Below are 22,673 nucleotides of genomic sequence, written 5' to 3'. Positions count from 1 at the left end.
TGTTTTGTTTTATTTCTCTAAAAAGTTGCGGAAAAATGTTAGTTATGTCATTCATTCACACGTCCTTTTTTTGTGAAATGTTGCTTGCAGTGCTGCATGAAGAAGTGCATGCTCTAAGCATGAAACTGCATTTCTTCGCAACTTATTTCTTCTGTTTACCCAATTATAAATATATAGCACTCCTGAAGGTATATAGATCTATATATCTATAATTACACTAAAATATGGCAAGATTGGTATAAAGTTATTACCAGACTTGTTCACTTTCTGGAACATTCTTCATGAAAGACGGGACATTTGGAAAATGACAATCTGTTCAAAAACTTTACAATATTTATGATGGAGTAGTGTAGGGGCAGAGCACTTTACAAATAAAGCATTAACTATTTTCTAACGCTGTGCGTTGTAACTTCTCCAGTTGCGTTGTACTTTCACTGACTCATACTCTAAGAGAAGATGTAGAGGTCTCGTCAAATTTTCTAAAATGATTATGAGAGTGAATGGAAACCATCGTCTTAAAAATACAGCTATTGATAAAGAATTTCTTGCTAGCTCTGAAATGTCAAAATACTGGTGGAAATAACTGAAAAAATATGATTAAGCTGATGATAGTAACATACCGGTAATATTTGGAAGACTTCGTTTCATCTAAGCTCTTTATTTGCAGCATATTTACTAAGATACTGAATCGAGACCTAATTAATAGATGATAACAAAATTTTACAACATCAAATAAATCTGAAAAACTCGTATGAATATTAGTGCTTATTTCTTTTTACTTGCACTTATTATTTTAGGAGGCAGTATTAAGACCTTGACAATAATTTCGCTATCAAGTTTCTATTTAAACTACATTTTTGGGGAAAATAAATCCGAAAAAGAATTTTTAGAAAAAAGAATGTAAACACTAGCTCAAAACGAAAAATTGCGAGAAAATCGAAAGTAAATTTGTCCAAAAATTGAGAATAAGAAAGAAGAATTCATGTGAGACTATCACACTTTCACTCTTTGTTTTTGTTTAAATTGAAATACAAACCATTAATTTTAAATGAATTTATTTATACTAAAAGTTTACATATTGTCGAACAGTATTTCATTTTTATTTTTTATAAAAAACATTCTAAAGCATTAAAGTTTGGTCTAGAAGTTTCTATTAAATTTAAAGGTAGTCTAAAACTTGAACACTATATGGAGGGACATACTTAGTTGTAATAATTAAATAAAATATTTTTTGTAAATTCTTAAAAACCTTTCTTGCAATTTTCTTTTTATTTTTTCGACATGAAAATGCATTTCCTCTTTGCAAATAGTAAATTTTCTTTGTTAAACTAAAGAAGTGATATTTCTGATATGTTACATTAAATTAAAGTCATTATAAATTAAAAGTTTTTTTTTTTTAATGGATGTGTCCATCAAATTTTTTTTAATGGGAAGTCAAACATTTCAATGTTTACTGTAAAAAAAAAGGATGTCATGACACCTTCAAGACTAGAAGAAACACCTTTAATGGATATTTAAAAAAGAAAAAAAAAGATACGAACAAATTATTCGAAAAAGGTAACAAAGATACAGAATACATTCAAATTCAAGAAAGAATCTAAAGTGGATTCAATATAATATTAAAAAGAAAGAAAAACACCCCAAAATAAATACCTAAGAACCAATAAATAAAGGATATAAAATCATTTTTAATTATAATTTTAAAGTGCCATGACATAATTTAATTTTTATTCTAGAGAGACCTCTGTATTTTTAGCAATTCCTTGTATACAGTAGCAACCAGCGGGCAACATATTTTTTTGAGAGAACTTTTAATGAGCACAGAAACTCTTGCTTCTAAAATTGCTAAACATTATGACACGGAAAGTTTTAATATTATAGAAAAACACTTATCAAGTACTACACCAAATCAGTGTAATTTAATTTTTAAAAGTTATTTCTTTAAACAATATAAACAAAACAATAAAATGAATTTCTTAATGAAGAGGGCGCTGCCAATAATAAATTAGAATTGACTATTTGATTGGAGATGTATAGAGAGACAGAGATTAAGCAAAGTATAACCACTTCATGTTAGAATATCCAAAATTCTCAATATTAGCTGCAAAAAATCTGTATCGTACTGATAGCTTATCAGTTATAAATTAAATCGGCTAATGACCAACATGACTGGTGAAACCTCAAGTGTAAAAAATAATTACGTGGTAGCAATACTTCAACTTACCAGAATGAATCAGAACGTAGAATGCTTTTCTCCCCGAGATAACGAGTAAATTCCTAAAAGAAGGAGCGTTATATCGCCTCCGTACATGTAAATTATTCTAGATTCCATTGATGAAATGTTTTAGGTGGAAAGAGGAATTCCTTATAAGTTAAAGAAAATAGCAAGCAGTTACTGAGCATACATTTTATTAAATATTCAATAAGCCTGAGGCTGCAAGGCTCGGCTATAAATTTTAAAAACTTGTTTATACTTTGGGAGCATAGGATACTTGGATAAATCTTCAAACGGACCTGATTTGTAAGATTTGGGACCAAAGAATACATCCCATACGTAAACAATCCTTATGACACAAGGTTAAAAGCGCTAGGCTTGAAAATGTAACTAAATTAGAAATTTATAATCAGTTAATTGTCTTTCTTTACTACAGCTCATCACCCAAATAACTCTGTTAAGAGTATCGTCTTAAATGTTTTCTAGAAAACGAATATTATTAATTTTAAAAAAGAAAGAAATTGGAAAATTACGCTTCAAGATAATGAATTAACTTAGAAAAAATCGAAGAGATAAATTAATTATGAAATGAATTAGGGCACATTCTGGATACTGAAGTAAGCTGAAGTTAAAAAGATATTTAGGCAGCCCTAAAAGTCAAAGACGGGGAAGAACCTTGACTACTGTGGTGTTTCGAGATAGCGGCATATAATTACTAGTCAACTAGAGCAAGTTTCATGCTCTCCTACGATACTTTTTTTTAAATTCAGTTATATGCCCTGTTAGATAAAAGCACTTTTAAGGCTCCGATCAGAGTAGGGCAAGGGAAAATATTTTACCGAAGCAAAGTAATGCTCATTCCATCAAATTATCAAACAAAAAAAAACAAAAAAAGAAAAAGAAATAATTTCAATTCAAAAATTAGTGTTAGTGTTGCATAATGACATCTTAATTTCTGTTACACAATCTATTTTAAATATATATACTTTTTAGCAACATTTCACTCTCTCAAAACAATTAGTTTCTAGCAACGACTTGTAATAAAAAGTGCCACAAGTGCGTAAAAATACGCAAAAAGTTAACTGAAGAAAAATAAGTTTAAGTTGGTTGCTTTTATACACATGGTTTAAAAAATTAATAAAGCTTTAATTTATAATAAATTAAAAAAAAAAAGGAAGCAAAATCAAGTGTTTTCATCTCGCACCATAAGCCATTATTTTTTTCAACTTTTTCCAAGAAAAACAATAACTTTAATTTAACATTGTAATCCACTATGGCACAAAAGTAGCTCTTTTTTTAACTACTTTTTTAAATAAAAAAAATAAACATTAAAAAAAATAACTCTATACATAATTTAATATTTACAACACAAATATACAAGAAGTAATAGAAGTATTGTTCTGTATTGTTCTTCCTCATACTAATTGTAAATAAATAAATTTAAAATTAAATCGTGATCATTAAAAAAAAATAGGTACAATTGTTTATTTATTTTGTTTATGTTAAAATATTGGCACCAAATAAATGCACATTAAATTTTAAAACATTTTTTTCAAAGTATTATTTTTTTTTTTACATTTAACTGCCAAAAATAATTATTGAACTACGGACATCGAGAAAGATTATGTTGTTTTAAACATCATCCAGTACATGGTTCCCTCTATATGCCATCGGTTCACAGATATACTCGTATTAGCGAAAAAAGCTTTGAATTTTCTAAATATTTTTAAACCTTAAAGCTCATCCTCCATACATAAACAGTACGATTTACATTGTAATAACAATCCTCGCTAAAAACTGGCAACTTAAATTTTCTCGATGAAAATTGCAATTTTCTCAAGAGCTCTTTTATGTGTGATCTACAAATAATTGTTAAAAGAAGAGATAATATGGCAGTCAAAAATTTGCATACCTCTTTTTAAAAATAGTTAAAGGAAAAAATAAATGCACTAGGTAAATGTCTCTTTTTCTTGTTAATATTCTGATGTCTTTTACATAGAAAAGATAAAATTTCATTTGCAATTTTACCAAATACAAAATATTATTATTATTGTTTTATTGAATTAAAAACAAAATTAATACGAATCAGATTATTATTTAAAAAATCCAATTGTAAAGAACTGTTGAATTCATCATTGTAAAATAAATTATTTCTTTCAGATTATTGTTTTCGAGTAAAAGACTGCTTCATTTTCTGTCACCATCAATTGGTGTATAAATCATAGACTTGCAAATTACAAAGTTAAAAGCAAACGTCAGCACATAAATGAACATAAGGGAAAAAAATCTCTATTATTCCAGAAGTATTCAACGCCAGTTTTTATAGTATAATTGATTTTTTCTTTTTTTAAACACCAATTTGAAATACAACATGGAAGTTGCTGCGTTAAAAGTGCTTGGGACAAAAAAAGTTACATTATTTCTTGGGCCTAGCAAACTTATGTTGCCCAAAATCAACAGCCAATTTCAATCAATTAATTAAGCATGCATGCAGGCAAAGAAAAAAAAAATCTCTGACAAATTTTTAATATCAGAAAGTAACTTGAAGTTCTACTTATCTCCTATCCAATTTTGTCTGAGAATGTCAACAATTTTAATAGTAGAATTAAAGTTATACGATTTAATATAATCATCAAAGTACATTTATGATACAATTAATTTGTTTTTCTAACGTGCTCATAAATACAGTTAATGCAAACTTTATTTTATTTTTTTGAGAAGAACATCTTTTGAATTTATTTTTTCCACTCTTATTCAATTAATTAGAACTGAAAATTTAAAAATATAAAATATTTCTTGACTTACTAAAAGACATCTAGAAAGATTTTTTTAAATATTTAAACATTAGAGAAGTGTTCCCAGAAACATGCTTTTGAAAAAGGAGTAATTCTCGTCCTTGTTGTCAAACCATAAAGTAAATAATAAAGCGATTTTTAATTGGCACATGAAATGGATTTTTTTTTAAAAGAAAAATACCTAAGTATTTATTTATTAAACATATACGATATACTTATTGTGCATTGTAAAGTTTTTAAAAATTTTAAGGCACCCCAGCATATACTGTTAACCGTTCTCATCACTGTTTTATTATGCAAAGGTTATTTATTATCCGCTGTTTATCTTATCAAAGTTTCACAAACTAAAAAAAACTCAAATATAAAACAAATGAATTTTCAAATAAATAAATAAATATCCGTAAACAAATATATTAAAATTTAACTCTCTTTTATCAACTTATTTTGGAAATTATTGAACGGAAACTACTATTCACATATAATTTTTTATTAAACACCGAATGCAAATTCAAAAATACACACGTTAATACACAAACTAGACAGATCATTTTTTATTTTGGCTTATGGACGCACACGCACTGTTTTAGCCTCGCAACAGTTGGATGTGGTAAAGTAGAGTAGAGTTCATACAGGCAACGTCTTTGCAACTATGTATTCGGCTACAAAGTTGTTAAACTATTTTCAAGATAACCAAAAGGACACAAACATACTTTTAAGGCAAAATAATAAACATTAAATTTGTGACTGCTAAATAATAGTAGCCAAGTAAAAAAAATGCTAAGAGAGAATTCATCTTTTGCCTTGAGAGAATGAGCATCAAATTAACTGACTAGTAGAAATATGGAGTGTTAACTTCCAATAAAGAATTAGCTGAATAGTTAGTGCAATAGTCTCCACGCGTAGAACAAACGGTCAGCCGGTAGTTTTCTCTTCTAAGAAACTTTTTACAGAACCCGGTGATAAACAGTGTTGCCACTGTTCAGAAGCCAGTAGTTCATTGAAATTTGATGCTCCCAAAAAACAAAAACTCAAACAAAGCGCAATGATAAAAAAAAACGTTAAAATTCAGAAAAAAATTAAAATAAAAGTTAACATGAAGTGTTCTTTAAATTGTCACGTCTTAAATTGTTAGGAGAGGATTCTTTTTTCAGAAAAATATTTTTTTAGTTATCTTACATTTCTGATAGCACACGTACCCCGAATACTTTTAGAGAAGTTCGTAATGAAGAGTAACAATTAATATAACTTCAAAAGATGTTACATTTAATATTTATTTCCGATGGAAACATCAGTACGAGATTGGTAAGAGAACTCGTAAGTTTTTTAATGTTGCGCTTCTAAAAATTGCATCTGCATCCATAGCTTTATTATTATTTTTTTAAATAAAACATTCCACGAAATATCACAAATATAATTCACTTTATTTTTATTTTGAAATTACACCACTTTTATCATATCGAAATACAAGTGATAACTACTCAAATGAATCTAAAATATATTATCGAAAACTTGTTTCTTTTCACTTTTAAAACCTTATCTATGGTTTTACTAATTAATAATTAAATCAGATGGTGAGGTTTCTTACAGGACGTGGGATGGATGGAAGATTTTCTTAAATATTTAGTATTCCTTCAATTTTAAATGAAATCAAGAAAATTCTTTCGATTTTTGTTTTGTTTGTTTGCCAATCGGAAAATATCACAATGGTACTATAACCTTTATTTTAATAATATATATATATTTTTACAAATTATAATTTTTTCCTCACTGGAACTTCGATACCTTACAAGAGGCCTCCATGGTTACATTATAAGTCTTTAAAAATTCTTCAATCACACTATTTTTTCTGACCTTTTACAATAGTTACTTAAGAGGAAAAAGGTTTTAAGGCCATTTTGAGTTAAAAATTCACTTTCCCACTCCCCAATGATCCTATAAATTCTTTTCTTTTTTCAAGTCTTAAAATTCTCTTCTTACAGTTCATGCAATATAAATCAACCTTATAGTTTTTTAGAAGTTCTTTCTTTTTATAAAAGAAAATGTAAAAATTACTTCAATTTTCCAAGTTAAAGGTGGGAAAAATACTAAACTAACTTACGAACTATTTTTGATATTTTATGCCTACTTCTTTTAGCCTTCTCTCAACATGATATTTAAAAATACTTTGTTTATTTAAAAAACAAAAAAAATAATAAAAATCAGCTTACTGAAACGAGAATTCGGGAAGAGGTTTAGCCAATCCTTCCGTGTAGGCATGTAGAATCGAACTGCAAACGAATCTAAATTGGCTCTGAAATAAAATACCTAATTAGTACACAAGAAATTGCATTTGAGTATTTCATTTCTGTAAAAATTGGTTACTGTAACTATGAAAGTCCTTATACATTTTCCTCACATTTACTAATATTTTTTTTCAAGTTTCCCATTAACATTTCAACAGTTTCAAATTGTAAAGGCTGTCAAAATTCTAACCTTTTTTTGTGCCTCCAGATAATAAGCAGATTCAACGCAAGTTTTATGTTTCAAAAAGAACTTTTATTTATTCATTTTTATTTGGAAAGTAGATCTAGGATTAAAATATTAAATAAAAAATAACATCAACTTCACAAACACTGGTGTGAACCAACAAGGTTTGATTTGTTATTTTAGAAATATTAACATTCCCTTCTTACAGCCCAAATAATGGATGCAAAAATCAAAAGTATTGTATCTTTACTATCTCAGATAACCTTAAGATAGGTTATCATTCATAGGTTTTATTTAGGTTTTCCGGTGAACAATTTCATTTCTGATGGTATTCTTGAACATAAAACATTGTTTAATAGAAATTACAAGCTGCATGAATCGCACTAAAAAGTTAAAATTGATATTTTCTTTGGTTTGATGAATTATTTGATTTCAGGAGGTCAAGTTAGAGAACTATGTATTTCTAATGGTTCCTCTTCCATCTTTTTGCGATTTTCTCGAACAAGAATTTTTTTTTTTTAACTTTACAAAAGTAAACATATTTTAGCATAGTAGACTAAATGTATTAATGCTATTAATATAAATTTAATGCAAGCTTCCAAATCTAAGAAAATTTACAATACTGCAAGATAAATACATTCCATTATCAGGATTTTTATAAGATCTAGAAAATTAAATAATAAACACATACTGACCGAAGTTTGAACCATCATCGCTCGCTGATCCCTCATATGTGTTGCTATTTGAATAGGATATACAGGTTGGTTTGCTTCGATCAAACAGAGGGCAGTTTCCATTAAAATTAAAACTCCTGTACGCCCAATTCCAGCGGAACAATGTACTATAGTAGGTTCCAGCTGTAGGTAATCAGATAAGTTAGCAACAAATAGAATGTTATAATCACTTCATTCAATTAATCCAAAAGTTACTCAATAAAGTCAAAAAAACATCAAGTAATACATAATATTAACGCCCTGAAGCTAAAGCAGCTGAACGATGTTTGGAACTAGGGAACTTGGCATAGAAAATGACATGAAACAGGGAAAAATAAGGAATGATGGAATCGGTACACATGATAATTTGCGGAATGATATCATGGATCATACTAAATGACAAAAAAGAACGCAGAATAAAGAAGATGGATTTTGGAAAATATATAAAAAAAGTAAGAAATATAGAAATGAATAAAAAGCAAATAAAAAAATCAATAAGAGTACCATATGAGGCTGAGTGCACGGATGTTTAGATCTGGGAAAAGTTCTTTAGTTTCGATGAGCCTAAGAAAGTGCAGCAAAACGAGCCATTTCTTAAATCTAATATCACAGAAGAGTGGTGTAAGTACTTCACCATATGGTACAATTAATATAGTTTGTTGAAAAATGTCGAGATCAGAAGTGATTATCTTAGAAGATCAAAGGGTGTCTGGCTATACTAGTACCATTCAAGGGTCTTCTAGAATCACAGCCTGCCTACTAAATCGTTCATGACCTTCCTGATAAAGTTAATGAAAGACTGAGAAAAGAATTTGCACTAAAATTGCTTACCAAATACATTTTCGGTCCTGTTAAACAGAAGGCAGTTGGTAATTAACAAACGAAGAGTTTCATAGACCGAGGGAAAGATACTCATGATAGCAAATGACTACACATGTTGATATTGGAATGATAAATAGTGATTGATGAAGAAACTTACGATTCAATCGATAATCTTTGAAAAAGTTAAGATAGTACCTAGATGAGTATTTTAAAACTAAATATATTTACCATTGCACGGCGACTTCTTCTCACTTCCGCAATAAATTGTAGAAAAACTGCAGCGTTGTCTGGTACTCCATGATCGGGCCATCCTACATACTGCAACTGGTTCACCTCTCTTTCAGTTCCAGTCTAAGATTATAATTTTAACATTAAATTTACAAGTTTAGGAAATAAATGAAAATTTATTAAACTAAAAACTCATTATTTTAAATTCACTAAAAAGAAATGGAAAATGAAAGCACTGGTCATAAATATTCACTTAAATATTAGTAAATTCAAACATATTTTCGATTGAAAGTCATTTTCTTCTTCGATTTTTTAATTAAAAGAGAAATCACTTTGAAATTTACCTGTAGATGAGTAACTGTAAGAGTATTGCATATATAGCCAGCCGGATTATTGTAATGACATCTAACGGATTTGATTCTAAGTGCACAAGGTCCATGCGTTTCCATTGTTTCACCAATATTTGGCCAATACTTATGGCATTTTACACGACCACGTTCTACAAGACCTGTCACCATCACTATTAAGGTTGAACCAGCTTCCCATATCATTGTCCAAAAATCTCCTACAGTATTAGCCAAAGGACCTTAATGGTACAAAATCAATTAATTTAATAAGTTTCCAATAAAATTCAATAAATGTTAAAAAAAAAAAAATTAACATTATTATTACCTTGAGTAGCAATGTATCGATTAATGATACCTGACCCAGGTATTTCCATATTAACGTAATTGGCATTAATATAATCCCCATTGGCTCCGCACTCGAGGATCACTCGAGTTAGGTCATCTATATTAAACCATAAAAGTTTTATAATAACATAATACATTGAATAATGAATATTTTAAACTTTTAAGCATAAGCCCAAAATGGATTAAGGTTAATATGTAGGATATTCGGGCGTTTATAGATTGCGTACAAACATTGCTTAAAAATTACGATCATCTTTCGCAGAATAATGATTATATTTTAAAACCATCATATATTGCAATTCCATTTGAAATTTTCATATTATGTTGTACTGGTTCGCAACATTTCTTATATGTAAGAATATCATTTGACGTTTGCTTAATTTCTTAATTCTTTTTTTCCTTTTTTTGTGAACGGCTTGAAAAACAGAATAAAATAAATAAATACAAGATTTGCGGCGAATTCATATTAAAAACTTCATTTTATGAACTCTCCAGGGACTCAAAAATGGATCTACATACTTTCTATTTTGATGCTACTGATTTAGTAGTAAAGAAAGTTATAAGTTATCGAACTTAGTTTTTATAATTTTATAAAATGTTTAAAGTAAAGTAATTGCCTATTTTTTCAGAAGGGCTTTACGTCTATCAATTGGATGTCGTGGACGGCGGCGACTAGCAAACATACTTTACTGTAAATTTCTTTTATTAACCATTAAATAAAATCCAAGGCCCAAGACCGGGAATCGAACCCAGTATCACAATACATATTAGCTTTAGAGGTCTCGCCTCTAACCCTCTCGGCTACTGTGGTGCCTTATAAAATGTTAATTCTTTATATAAATGAAACGAAACAAAACAAAAAAAAAAATATATACTTACAGGGTAAAATGTCTGTATATCTGTTTGTACTTGTGTTATGAGCCAAAGAAGCAATCGACACAGAAAGACCTTGCTTCTTCCTATACAATCTTTCAAATTGTACCATTAGGTTACCAGAAACTAAACCTTCTCTTAAAAGAGACATACTTTGCTCCAATGTTTCTCTTCCACCACTGCTAGGATCTGTTACGTACTGATACAAGGGTTCTTCTTCCACTGGTGCTGTACCTAAACCACAAACTACGTCTCCTCCGGCTAAAGAAGCTTCATACACACCTAGTAAAAGATCAAATAGCAGTTTTTAGAACGCTAATAAAATTCATTATTCAAAAGCGGTGTCACAATGGGCACCTTTGTACCATTTCAGTGAAACTTCCACTGATTAAGAAGCTTTAAACCACAAAGAAAATCTCTGCTAACTGCCAAATCAAATCACTACTTACTTATTTAGATTCAGTTTTTTTAATCAACACCGTATTCTTTTATTTCGTTCAATGAGGTGAGAGTCCTCACGCTAAATTGAAATGAAATAATAATGATTATAGTGTCCTACTTACTGCTTGGCCTAACCGTTAAAATCAGTTCACCAACTCTAGAATCTCTTGAAGCTCTAATTAAATTCACAACTTGTTCATGCGGCATATCTCCTATATCAATACCGTTGATGAGCAGTACCTGCAAACATAAAAATAAAAAAATAAAATAAAGAGATGACGTCAGAATTATTTTAAAACTAATTCTATTATACCTGATAATACACTTAATCATAAAAATGTAATAAAAATAAACCTACCTGATCGCCTTCATTTAGTTTTGGGTAGCATCTATCGGCAGGAGTGTTCGGTGCCACTCTGGATACTAAAATAGGCATACCAAGGTCACTGCCTCCTTTTACATTGAAACCAAATCGTCCTTCTTCATCAGGTGTCATTCTTATGCAAACTAAGTTTTCGTCCGCCTTTAACAGTAATATATAATTTAATAATAAACAAAATTACCATCATGTTTTTTCCCTTTAATTCTAATGGATTTTGGACATTACTAACTTTCAAGAGACTGCTACGTTAAGTTTTTAAGAGATGATGTATCATGCTTTAAAAATTTTCTGCCTCACAGAGCATTATTGGAGAAGAAACAGGTAATTTAAAATGTAATTCAATAGTTCAAAAAAGAATACTAAAATAATCCCAATTATAAGCGTACTGATCTACTACATATTCCAAAATTTAATTTAACACAATATTAATTAGGGCATTGCGTATATATTTTGTTTCTTCGAAAAAGAAAATAAACAAACAAACCCTTACATTACTTTTTGTTTTTTTTTTGTTAACTAATCGATATATGCTCAAGTTTGAGAAACTCTGGAAAATAGCTTACCGCTGGAGGAGGTTGATCATACAAAGAAACATCATAAATTCCAGTGGCAGTGGTAGGTCTTTCCACTAGTTCAGGTTCTTCGTCAGCATAAGAAATAGCTCTAGGAGGTAGTACGGGTGTAAAGGCTCTGTGTTCTTCACTACGATCTAAAAATCCACCTTCACTACTGCAACAACGTACCACCTGTCTACTGCCCAGTAATTAAAATTTTATTATAGATAATAACAGCACAAACTAACAAAAGATAACGATCCATTTTTAAGAGATGAACTTTATTTTACGGTAACTTTTACGTTCACAGTTTTTAAAATTAGAAAACCTAAACCAGTAATCAGTACCAAATGTTTTTGCTAACTTACTGAATAAGAAATTCAGTAAGAATAATAAATGAATCAGACGAAAAAAGAAATAAAATAATTAGAAGTCCTCGATACTTTCTAAATGTTACAATTAATAGTTGTATTGGAAATTATGTGATGCAAAAGAAAAAAAACATTTTTATAAATAATATAAATATCCTATAAACGGATAACACTTCACTAATGTCCACGAAACTGCGCTTGTGATCTGGAAGCGATTCTACAGTCTGATTCAAAAATGAATCAAAATTGACTCGAATAATAACTATAATAACATCAGCAGATAAAGAATATAAACTATAATTGACTCGAATAATAACTATAATAACATCAGCAGATAAAGAATATAAACTTTGTTTATTATAACTTTCATCGAAAAATAACTAACTCATCATTGATGTTGTCGGGCGAAGTTTCTCCCCAAGCTCGTCTTGGCTCTCTAGACAATGAAGTCACCTTATTATCATACGCTCGTGACGACCTAGTCGTGCTAGTAACAGCGACTTTAGATTTATCATCCACTGCAACACCGCCTCCTACGACTACTTTTCGACTTGAACACCTTATAATATAAAAAAAATATAGACGTGAGAGAAAAAGTTCTAAAATTAAAATAAAATCAAACGAATTTAAATGTAGAACTACATATACTGACCTAATGAATGTTCTCTCGGTTGCTGAAGTAGGCCTTGGCCGTAACCTTGATTCTTCCACAGCTTGTAACTCGGTTCTACCTGAATATGTAAATTTAGAACCACCCAATGGTAACACTGGGGTCCTTCTACGTACAGCCGGCGAATGTAATCGGAAGAACGTATGATGTTCTACACAAGATTTCCACAAAACTTTACACGATCTGTAGGTAATTACGTTGAAACCCAATAAAGTGTCGTAACTTTCACTCTGAAATGGAAATACGTTAATCAGTAAATCTAATGAGAACAGTGAATTTATTTGCTATAGTGTCGAATCTTTATCGAAAATAGTAAAATAGAATTAAGAAACCTAATACGTATTTAACAGTTCTTTTTTTGAGCAAAGGTGAGATAACAAAATTGGAATTTTATTGTATGAGGCCACGTTTTCTTATAAAACATCATAAAAATTACAAAATTAATTTTTAATCGTCAGAGAAAACTTCTGAACTATTTTCCGAAATTCAGAGAAAACTAATTTCTCAATAGTCCAACTAAGAGTTGACAGTTTTGTATTATATAAGAAAAATATAATTAAAAATTGAAACGATACTAATAATACTAATTATACTTCTACATACCTGTTCTCTTCTGAGCTGTATAAAGAACTGTTTTCTTTTAAATGAGATCTTAACTATCTTTCCCCAAGAAAAACTATTAATTTTAACACCGTTTTGGAAGACTACGAGTCCAGTGGAAGTAACACCAAGTTGAAGTTCTTTGTTTGCGGAATCCTAAAACATGAGTTCATTAGTATTTTATTCTTTCAGATTTTGTTTTATTAATTATGTTGTTTTAGTAACAAAATTATATTTAGAGTCTTATTCTATTGTTATTTCTTTGTTTGACAATGTTTCAGCCTTCCAAAAATTATTAATTAAAATTATCTTCAAAGACTTAATATGGGCATAACATTCCTTAACAAAAACTTACAGTTAGAAAAGTTAAGCTTAAGGGATAATTAAACCATAAAATGTACACTAATCAGCAAGTACCCAACATTTCATTCACACTTCAGTTCACTAATTCAGTCATTTGAAAACGTTCGAAAAAACATGTGTTTAATTGACATTTTATTATAATTGATATTATTTAAGTAATTTTATTGCATTAAAATTTCATTAATTTTTTTTAGAATTTATTAGATGTTACAGACCCTTATGCTGGCCAATTTCATATATAAAATATTTGTTCAATAAAGAATATGTCCCTATATTACAGCAAACTGGCATTCTACCGGACTGTCTAACCACCCCCACCCCAAAAGTGCTCTAAATCGAATTATTTCAGAAAAATGTTTCAGATAAAAGTTATAGAACAATTGATGAGCTATAATTATATCTAGTTCAAAAGAAATCAAAATAGCGGTTTTTTTAGAAAAAGTTAAACAAGTGAAAAATCTATTCATTGAAGTGGTACTTCCAAAAATTTATTGTCGCTTCCCATGATGTCACTTGAACGAAATATCAAATTTAAAATATCTGCGATTTTCTATTCTTGAGATATAATGGATAAACTCAGCTCAGAGAAGAAAATTCAGTCAAACCTAAGCCATCAAAGACCGGTAAATTAGCTGGAAAAAGAGATTTCCAGGGTTACTTGATCTTTTAACCCATCGAAACTGAGCTGGGCTCTTTAACATCACATCTAATCTCTTTTTTTATCTCTTACAAGCCGAATGCAATCGGTTTGTTCGGCTCAATGGACAATATATACATGTTACTTAATTTCTTATTTAATTTTTAACATCGTATTCACATTCACACGACTTTTTTTAGTATTACATACACAATTAGGTTTTCTTATAAACTGGAATTTTTACCAAATAATAAGTTACCTTAAATTAAACAATACACTCTGATGAAACTATTTTAGAAAAAAAAAAACTATCACAACTACAACATTTGAAAGGTACATATGAAAACTTCAACATGGAGATGGAAGTTCCCTGTATGAGGTGAATTTCAGTAAGGTGCAACATAAGAAAATTTAATCCAGATGTTAAATATCGGTAATGTATGCCGGCATTTATTTGATATTTTAATTAACGTCATAATTAGTATTTTGATTTCTTAAATACTTTTTGCACATGCATGAGCAGTTTAGTCACCTTTTATTACAATCAATCTGTCATAACGCTCAATGCAATTAATTATTCTAGTATTATATTAATAATATAAATATGCTAATTTAGGAAGAAAAGAATAATGCCAATTTCAATCACGAACTTTTATTTTGACCAAGGGACTAGACAATCTTCAGGGCTATGGAACATATTAGTCTTTTCTTCCTATTGGGTTAATGAATCACGTCACCAAAAACAATGAACTATAAATTATATAGAAAGTATAACTAACTCTAGCGCGATGTAAATCCACACCATACATATCTAACCGCTTTGCGTGATCCAAATAATTGAATTCTGCATCCGCTGGAGTTTGGCCCCTTTAAAAATAAAACATACACAATACATTAGAGTAATCATTAAAAGTAAAAAAGTAAAGAAAACAATATCCACAAAATAAAATCCTTAAAGAGTTTTGTTGAACATACTTATGTAATTTATGGAGTTCCGCTATCTTCCTTTCCATCTCTTCCGTTTGATTAGGAATGAGTGCCAAGCCTGATAAATATTTTGGGCCATGTTCATCCGGATGGTAATCTCCAAGTTCAGCTAAATCACAAAAAGGTTACAAATAAAAAATCATTTTCTCTTATGTTCATGTATAACTGATCAAACCTTGAATTAAATTGTTCAATCTATTTTTATTAGGATTATAGTAATAATAATAATAGAGTCTTTTCCTCCAATTTGTTTTTCGTATCGGAATCATACAGAGACTAACAGTTCGCTAATAAATGTTTTCTACATCTTTTACAGATGGAAAAATTATTAATAAGGCCATCCTTCTTAACATTATTACTGTATAGATTCGTTTCATAAAATTTTAGATAATATATTGCAAAAATTTTCTTTCTGTTTCCGGTGCTTTTTTCCGGAGACTTTTTTATGTCTGCTTCACAAATTAGTTTACAGAACTATTTTCTACATTCATTCTGAAAATCTCTTCGGAAAAATATTGAAAAACTGAAGCTTTACTAAATAGATCTCTTCCTGTTACGATTCAGACCTTTTGCTTTCTTTTAATAAAGTAACTGTTTAATGCACATTTCAAGTCGTAGATAATTACGGTGGTACCATACGTGTTCGAAATTCCTACCAAATTTATTGCTTTTTAGATTGCTGAAAACACTTTGTGCACACTATCGCAAAAATCGTAACCTCTTTAAACGGATCTCCTCCCACATGATGTTTCGGTCTCAAATACCCGTAAATCATACCAATAATTAAATAATTTATAAAACTATTGATCATTAAAATTGATCACCATTAGTAAAATATACTATTAAATTCGAAAAGTTAATATAGCGGTACCAATATTTAATGATAAAACTGTACATCGTATATTATGAAGAATGCAAGTAAATATTGGTTAAAGTATCGAAATCTCGCATTAACTATTTAAATTAACATTAACAACCGTTAAATCGTTAATAAAGGATAAAAACATAGTTGCAGTAAAATTTTCTAAGCCAAAGAGACCAAGAAATCGGTTAGGGATACAAAAATATACGTGATACGAACAATGGTAAAGAATTACTTTTACAAAATAAAAATCCTAAGAAGTCTATGAAATGATTGAAATAAAGCTAAGTAGTACAATTTAATTAATATAGATAAATTACTTACACTGAACAGTGTAACTAGCGAGAAGGCAAGCTGTGGACGGAGGTACTAGGAGTTTACCATTCAGTATGTCTTTCCTAATTTGTAAATAGAAATGATATCTTGTATATTCTTCTTGGAGTTTACTAGGATCTGTAACGTAGAATTTAACACGGAGATAGAAATATCCTTGACCTAAAAGAGAAACAATGAATCAATTACTTTTAAAACAACTAAATGGCATGAAACTAGTACAATTACTAATACAAGGTACTTTTCACTGATAAAAAGTCTTAATATCATATTCAACTACAAAATCAAAAAGAAAATTTTACCTCTTAACTGTTTTTTTACAGGTTTTGTTGGATCCAACCATCTCTGCAAAATATATAAATATAGAAGTATTAGAAAAAAATATATCATTTAAACAAATAAGTTGTGTGCAAAAAAAAGTACAGCACCCAAAAGACAGTTACAGGCTTGAAATTTTCTCAGTTTACTTATATTTTTCTAAGAAGAAAATTATTTCAATTATGGAAAAATGAAAATGAAAAAAGAAGTTTAATACTGCATTACGTCGCTGTGGATCACAATTAATTCTCTATAAGGACGGAGTAAGCTTTGAATGAAGTGTTCGATGTTTCCTCCAATAACCTCAACCTCAAAACAGGCTTGCCAACAGTGACACACAACTTCTCCAAGTTTTTTTTTTCGACAAATCGATGAGCATAAATATTTACCGGTGAGTGTAAACCAAAAGGCGTTGTATGATGGTAAACTGTTCACAAGGACACTATCTTAAGTTATTTATCCAATCCACCTCAACAGCAACACTCTTCTACACTCATTTTTTTTGAGGCGTCGATCTTGTTTTAAAAACTTCTCTCAGGACGTCCAATTCCAGATTGATGGTGCTGTATGCCTTTATAAGTACAGATAATCTAAATTAGAAGCACAGAAGAATAGTTTCGATTAGACGGCGTGCGACAAAGAGAATTTCAAGCCTGAAACTCTTCTTTTTACATGAAGTTCATTTTTTGGAGGGGAGAGGAGGCATAGTTTATTATCCACATTAATACATTTGAGTTATTATGAAACTTTCAAAAATATATATTAATTTACCATAAGATCAGCATTGGATGCCGATGGAGCGGTACCATTATCTGAAAACTGAAGGCCAAAATAATGTTTCTCGATGAGCTCTAAATGCTGAAATACTAACTCTAGTAGTGCTTGACCCTTTGCTCTTTTCTGAAAATAAATAAATAAACAGCTCAATAATATAATTAACTTGAAAATGTAAACTTTGTTCAACCTTACTTTAAAGGTAACGTAAATTATTCAATTAATATTATTTATACCTTACCACATTTTCATCTATTTATTGTAAGACCTCTTAATGAGAGGGATCGTGAAAAATTTGTAAGAAATAAATTTTGAGAATTATTCTAAAATCTAGAAGCAGAGGAAAACTTTACATAATTAATCTATAATATTTGCTTTCTCTAAATATAAGTGAAGTTAACGGGGAAAAAAAGTTATGAGGAACTGTACATTCTTTTTTAAAAATTTTAATCTACGGGAAAGTAAACTAGCTGCTTCCAGGACCTTAGCACGAATTTTATCCAAGCATAAAAAACATACATTTATACTATACCTACACAGCTAACAGAGAAAGTTGATGAATCACAACCATTTGGGTTAGGCGAACTCACAGCAAACTCTTGCTCCACCATCACAACCCTCATATTACACATAGTTATGCTTCGTAAAACATCTCACACAACGTTACACAAGGGAAGACCCTCTCACACCATAACTTTATGGCCTCAGAGGGTTTTTTTGAATTTGTAGCGTTTCCTCATCTTCAAAAATCATTTATTTTTTAAATGCCGAAAACTTAACCGTGGAACTTGCCAAAGCGTATACCTTAAAATTGGTCTGATTGAACTTATTTTAACCTGATTATTTTATTTTAAAATAATTCTGTTCGCTTGAAATCTTCCTTGAGAGTGGCCAAACTAAATTCTCCTCCACTGTAGAATGATCAGAACCGCAACCGCAGTGTCAGTCGTTTCAAAAGTGTGTATTCGCTCCGACCCAGATTTTATGTACAATTTGTTTTTAATTTATAGCAAGATATTGTTGCGTAAATTCTGAAGATTAGCTTTTTCGAAAATTCTCTATTTAATTGTCAAAAGTTAAGTTAAGGGCGCTAATCTATATGCGCTATATTTATAGTCCAAAAAAGCTGTCCAAAAAAAGACGATTGCACTCAAAAATTTACGGAATTATATTCGTTAATATCAACTGAAGGATATCAAAACTGATGGTACCGTTTTATACAGTAATGTGAAGCAAGTCAGTTGCTGCAACTAAGCACTTCCAAGTAGTGCACCATTCAAGGAATATCATACATCCAAAAATTGAACAATTAGAACAGTGTTTCCTAACGGATACAGGAATTTCTGCAAACATCTGTTCTTTCTTTAACAGATTTTTTTTTATTTTTGGTGAAGGTCGCAAGGATGATTTCTAAATCATGCCCTAAAGTTTTAGAGATAAATTGTTTACAGAACACTAAGTAAATGAATATATTAGTTGTTTCGGCTGGTTGGAGACGTTGAGAATTAATGAAGTGAATAGCTAGAGAAAGATATGCAAGTTAGAGATGGATGGTAAAATGTATTATAATTAAAAAAAAAGGGGGGTAAACAGTTTAAATACTTAAAAATTTTGATTTAGGCAGAATTTACCTACAGACAAGTAAGAGTCAAGAGAACGGATATTTTCAAAGTATAAAAATATGAGAAAAGTACCTCCAGCTGAAATAACTGCTTAGAATCATCAAGGAAGACAACAGTTACACTGAGAGTCTTCACTCTACGATCCCTTGCAAGCTCCGTTGCTCTAACGTTGTATGTACCGCTCGAACCACCAAAAGCGCGTCGAGAAACACTTTCAATCATCGCTTTCAACTCTTAACCTATAATTCAAACAATGAACAGTATATTTTAAGCAAATAATTAAAGTAGACAGTTATAAATAAAACAGTCTAAACAAGGCTTCAGTTTAATATTTTGATGGACTTATCGAAAGCAAAACCAAATCTATAATACGCTACAACAATCACTTAGCTCCCCTCTATTTACCTGTTTACTAATTTAATTTAATTTAATTATTTTGCATGCATACTATGACCCATAACGTTAAAATAAGTTTGCAACTAAACTCACTCACCTCAATCATACTCCTTTATGTAAAATATACATTTATAAACTTCAAAAACTACACACTTAAAAAACAAAACCAAAAGAAATATCTCTAGAAGAATACATTCTACTATCAATTAAATTCCAATCCGTGCAGTATAACCTAAAATAAACACAAAAAATTCAATAGTTTGAATGTAGAGTTAAATAAAAAGCGAACATAGTGTTTATAAATGTTCGTAAACGTTATTTACTTACAACAATTCAAAGGCATGTTGCTGTACATTTAAACATGCCGAATATGTAAACGAAAGCAACACCATTCAAAAACCTACGCAAATAGTACACCTGAATTTACTATGTATCTTAAAATATCACAGCATGATGAATATAACTTTATTTTGGATTTTATTGATTAACACTAGTTTCAAAGAAATGAATTTTAGCAAACAATTGAACAGCAGCACCCACAACAACGTTTTAATCAAGCACTCAAACCAATCACTATCGAATTATTTGTTTCCTTATCTCAAATAATGCTCTGCACAAGCACCGAAGGCTATAGTCCGATGCCTAGAAAATTATATCAGCTGGTAATTTGATTTAGAAATTTTAAGTTTTAAATGAAAAATAAAATAAAGAAAAACATTTTATTGATGTAAACGCATAAAAAAACAATAAGAGGAAATCCTAAAACCAATGAATAACTCAGAAATATATTAAAGTATAATTTATTTAAATTATTTAGTAATAATTTTTTAATGAATTGAATTACGATATTGATTTTAAAGATTAAAAAATCGAATACTGTTAAATCTATTGTATTTACAAAATTTAAGCGATAAAGAAAGAAATAAGAAAAGACTGAAAGCACATAACCAATCACAGAAAAGCAAACGATAAAGTAATTCAAATTTGAATTTCTAACTTAATAATAAATAATTAAAATCTTTAATAAACATTGTACGATTTTCTCTATTTGCCATTTACGGAATTAAATTTTATCAAAAATTAGAATTTCAACCAAAATATAGTTTAATAATAACTTTAATAAATATACTTTAATAATAACTGCATCAAATGCCAAATATCCATCTAAATCAAACATCAAATTTGAACAGATTGCTTTTTTGTTTATAATGCTACAGTCACGAAAAACAACCTATACAAACAAATAAAGACGAATTTGAAAAAAAAAATCACTTGCCGAATTCAGTGATCCTCAAAACGAGATTCTTCACTTCCCGGTGCCAACTCCATACTCTCCTTACGCCATTTTAAATAATATTGAAACTATTTAAGTCAAAATTTACTTCCGAACCCTTTCAGAAGAAAGTTATTTAATTAGCCATTTGTTAATGGATGTTGGGTCCCTGAGGGAATCCCACCTAACACATATACCCATATAGAGGTCTTCATGTTGATGGGTACCACTATTTTAATTTCGTACACCCAAAGCCTAATTCTGCTAATTATAGCAGAATATTTGCATTATATTTGTTGCTTATTCCATAACGAATTAACTTAAGGTTGAGTTTGTCCGTTGAGGACGCATTAGGCTTCGATTCGTGGGTAATGACTACATGACTAAATTCATTATAGATGCAAGTTGTAAATTACAGACATTACAGGTTTAAAGACTATCAAAGCGGATGTGGTACGACTTTTACATTTTGAAAAAAGAGAAGGATTTCGAGTGTGATGATGGTGAGCTAGAGTTGGTCCCAACTAGTTGCAACAACAACTTTCTCTACCAGTTCATGCTCTACATGTATGTGTGAATGTTACACCAACATACCAAATTAGGACTCTAAAGAACAGTTCACTTCTTTTAAAATATTTATTCTTCTTTAATCAAAAGAACTTACTTTCTCTGCTTATCCAGACTCTTTAAATGAAGAGTTCTCATTATACATATATACCAGATAGCCCGTTTGTTGATTGAAGTAGCTTAGGCAAAGTGATTCTTTTCATGAAGTAATTTTGTTTGCTCTTGCTACTGTAATTTAAAGCAAAAATAAAAAGCAGGAATATTAGGGCATTATGAAAGATTTGGTTGACACAGCGAGTAGAAATTCAAGAGCAAGATTTACATTGTCATCCCCATTATTTCTGATCGGAACTTAACGTAGAGCTAACCTAAGAGAAAATGGATTCCTTTTATTACGGCAAATTCACTTCTGGTCATTTTATTAAAACTATAAGAGCGTAATTGTAATTTGGAAGAAACTAAATTTGTGGAAATAGAATTGCTTTTCTTTTTTTTGAGGTGTGGTTGTTATCTTTAAAAAAGAAGAAAATAAAACTTACGATAAGCCCAAAGTCATATAATAATAATGATTATTATTTATTAACGTATGGGACTTGAGCACATGTGTTCTTATCCGTTCGACACAAACACTCCCTATCGAATAGAAAACTCTAATGGATTCTTCCCCAGTAGCAAGATATACTTGAGCTCAAAATCTCCAACAGCTACTTTGTCCCTCT

General features: G+C 29.8%; 1 protein-coding gene across 6 annotated transcripts; it reads right to left on the bottom strand.

Moving 5' to 3' along the window:
- Nucleotides 1-1,038: 1,038 nt before the first annotated feature.
- Ptpmeg (protein tyrosine phosphatase Meg) lies at nt 1,039-20,762 on the bottom strand. Of its 6 annotated transcripts, none has more exons than XM_074114139.1 (21): nt 20,442-20,762; nt 20,212-20,346; nt 19,791-19,957; nt 18,094-18,222; nt 17,307-17,349; nt 16,996-17,166; nt 15,798-15,918; nt 15,602-15,689; nt 13,826-13,978; nt 13,205-13,452; nt 12,938-13,111; nt 12,191-12,377; nt 11,604-11,768; nt 11,368-11,485; nt 10,811-11,086; nt 9,912-10,028; nt 9,584-9,825; nt 9,240-9,362; nt 8,172-8,333; nt 7,218-7,300; nt 1,039-4,074 (listed from the first exon to the last, which is right to left on the bottom strand). In XM_074114139.1, exons 3-21 carry the CDS (start codon nt 19,938-19,940, stop codon nt 3,942-3,944), a joined length of 2,883 nt encoding a protein of 960 aa, XP_073970240.1. In that variant the 5' UTR covers nt 19,941-19,957; nt 20,212-20,346; nt 20,442-20,762; the 3' UTR covers nt 1,039-3,941. The 6 variants fall into 6 exon arrangements, with proteins under 6 accessions (XP_073970240.1, XP_073970241.1, XP_073970242.1 ...); XM_074114140.1 differs by having other exon boundaries at nt 12,191-12,356; XM_074114141.1 differs by having other exon boundaries at nt 12,191-12,353.
- Between the last annotated feature and the right edge of the window lie 1,911 nt (nt 20,763-22,673).

This window comes from Rhodnius prolixus, unplaced genomic scaffold (genome assembly GCF_049639745.1).
Source record: "Rhodnius prolixus isolate KJV_2025 unplaced genomic scaffold, Rpr scaffold_7, whole genome shotgun sequence".
Taxonomy (NCBI): Eukaryota; Metazoa; Arthropoda; class Insecta; order Hemiptera; family Reduviidae; genus Rhodnius; species Rhodnius prolixus.
The sequence above is the reverse complement of the archived record's forward strand: the minus strand, read 5'-3'. Positions and strand labels throughout refer to the sequence as shown.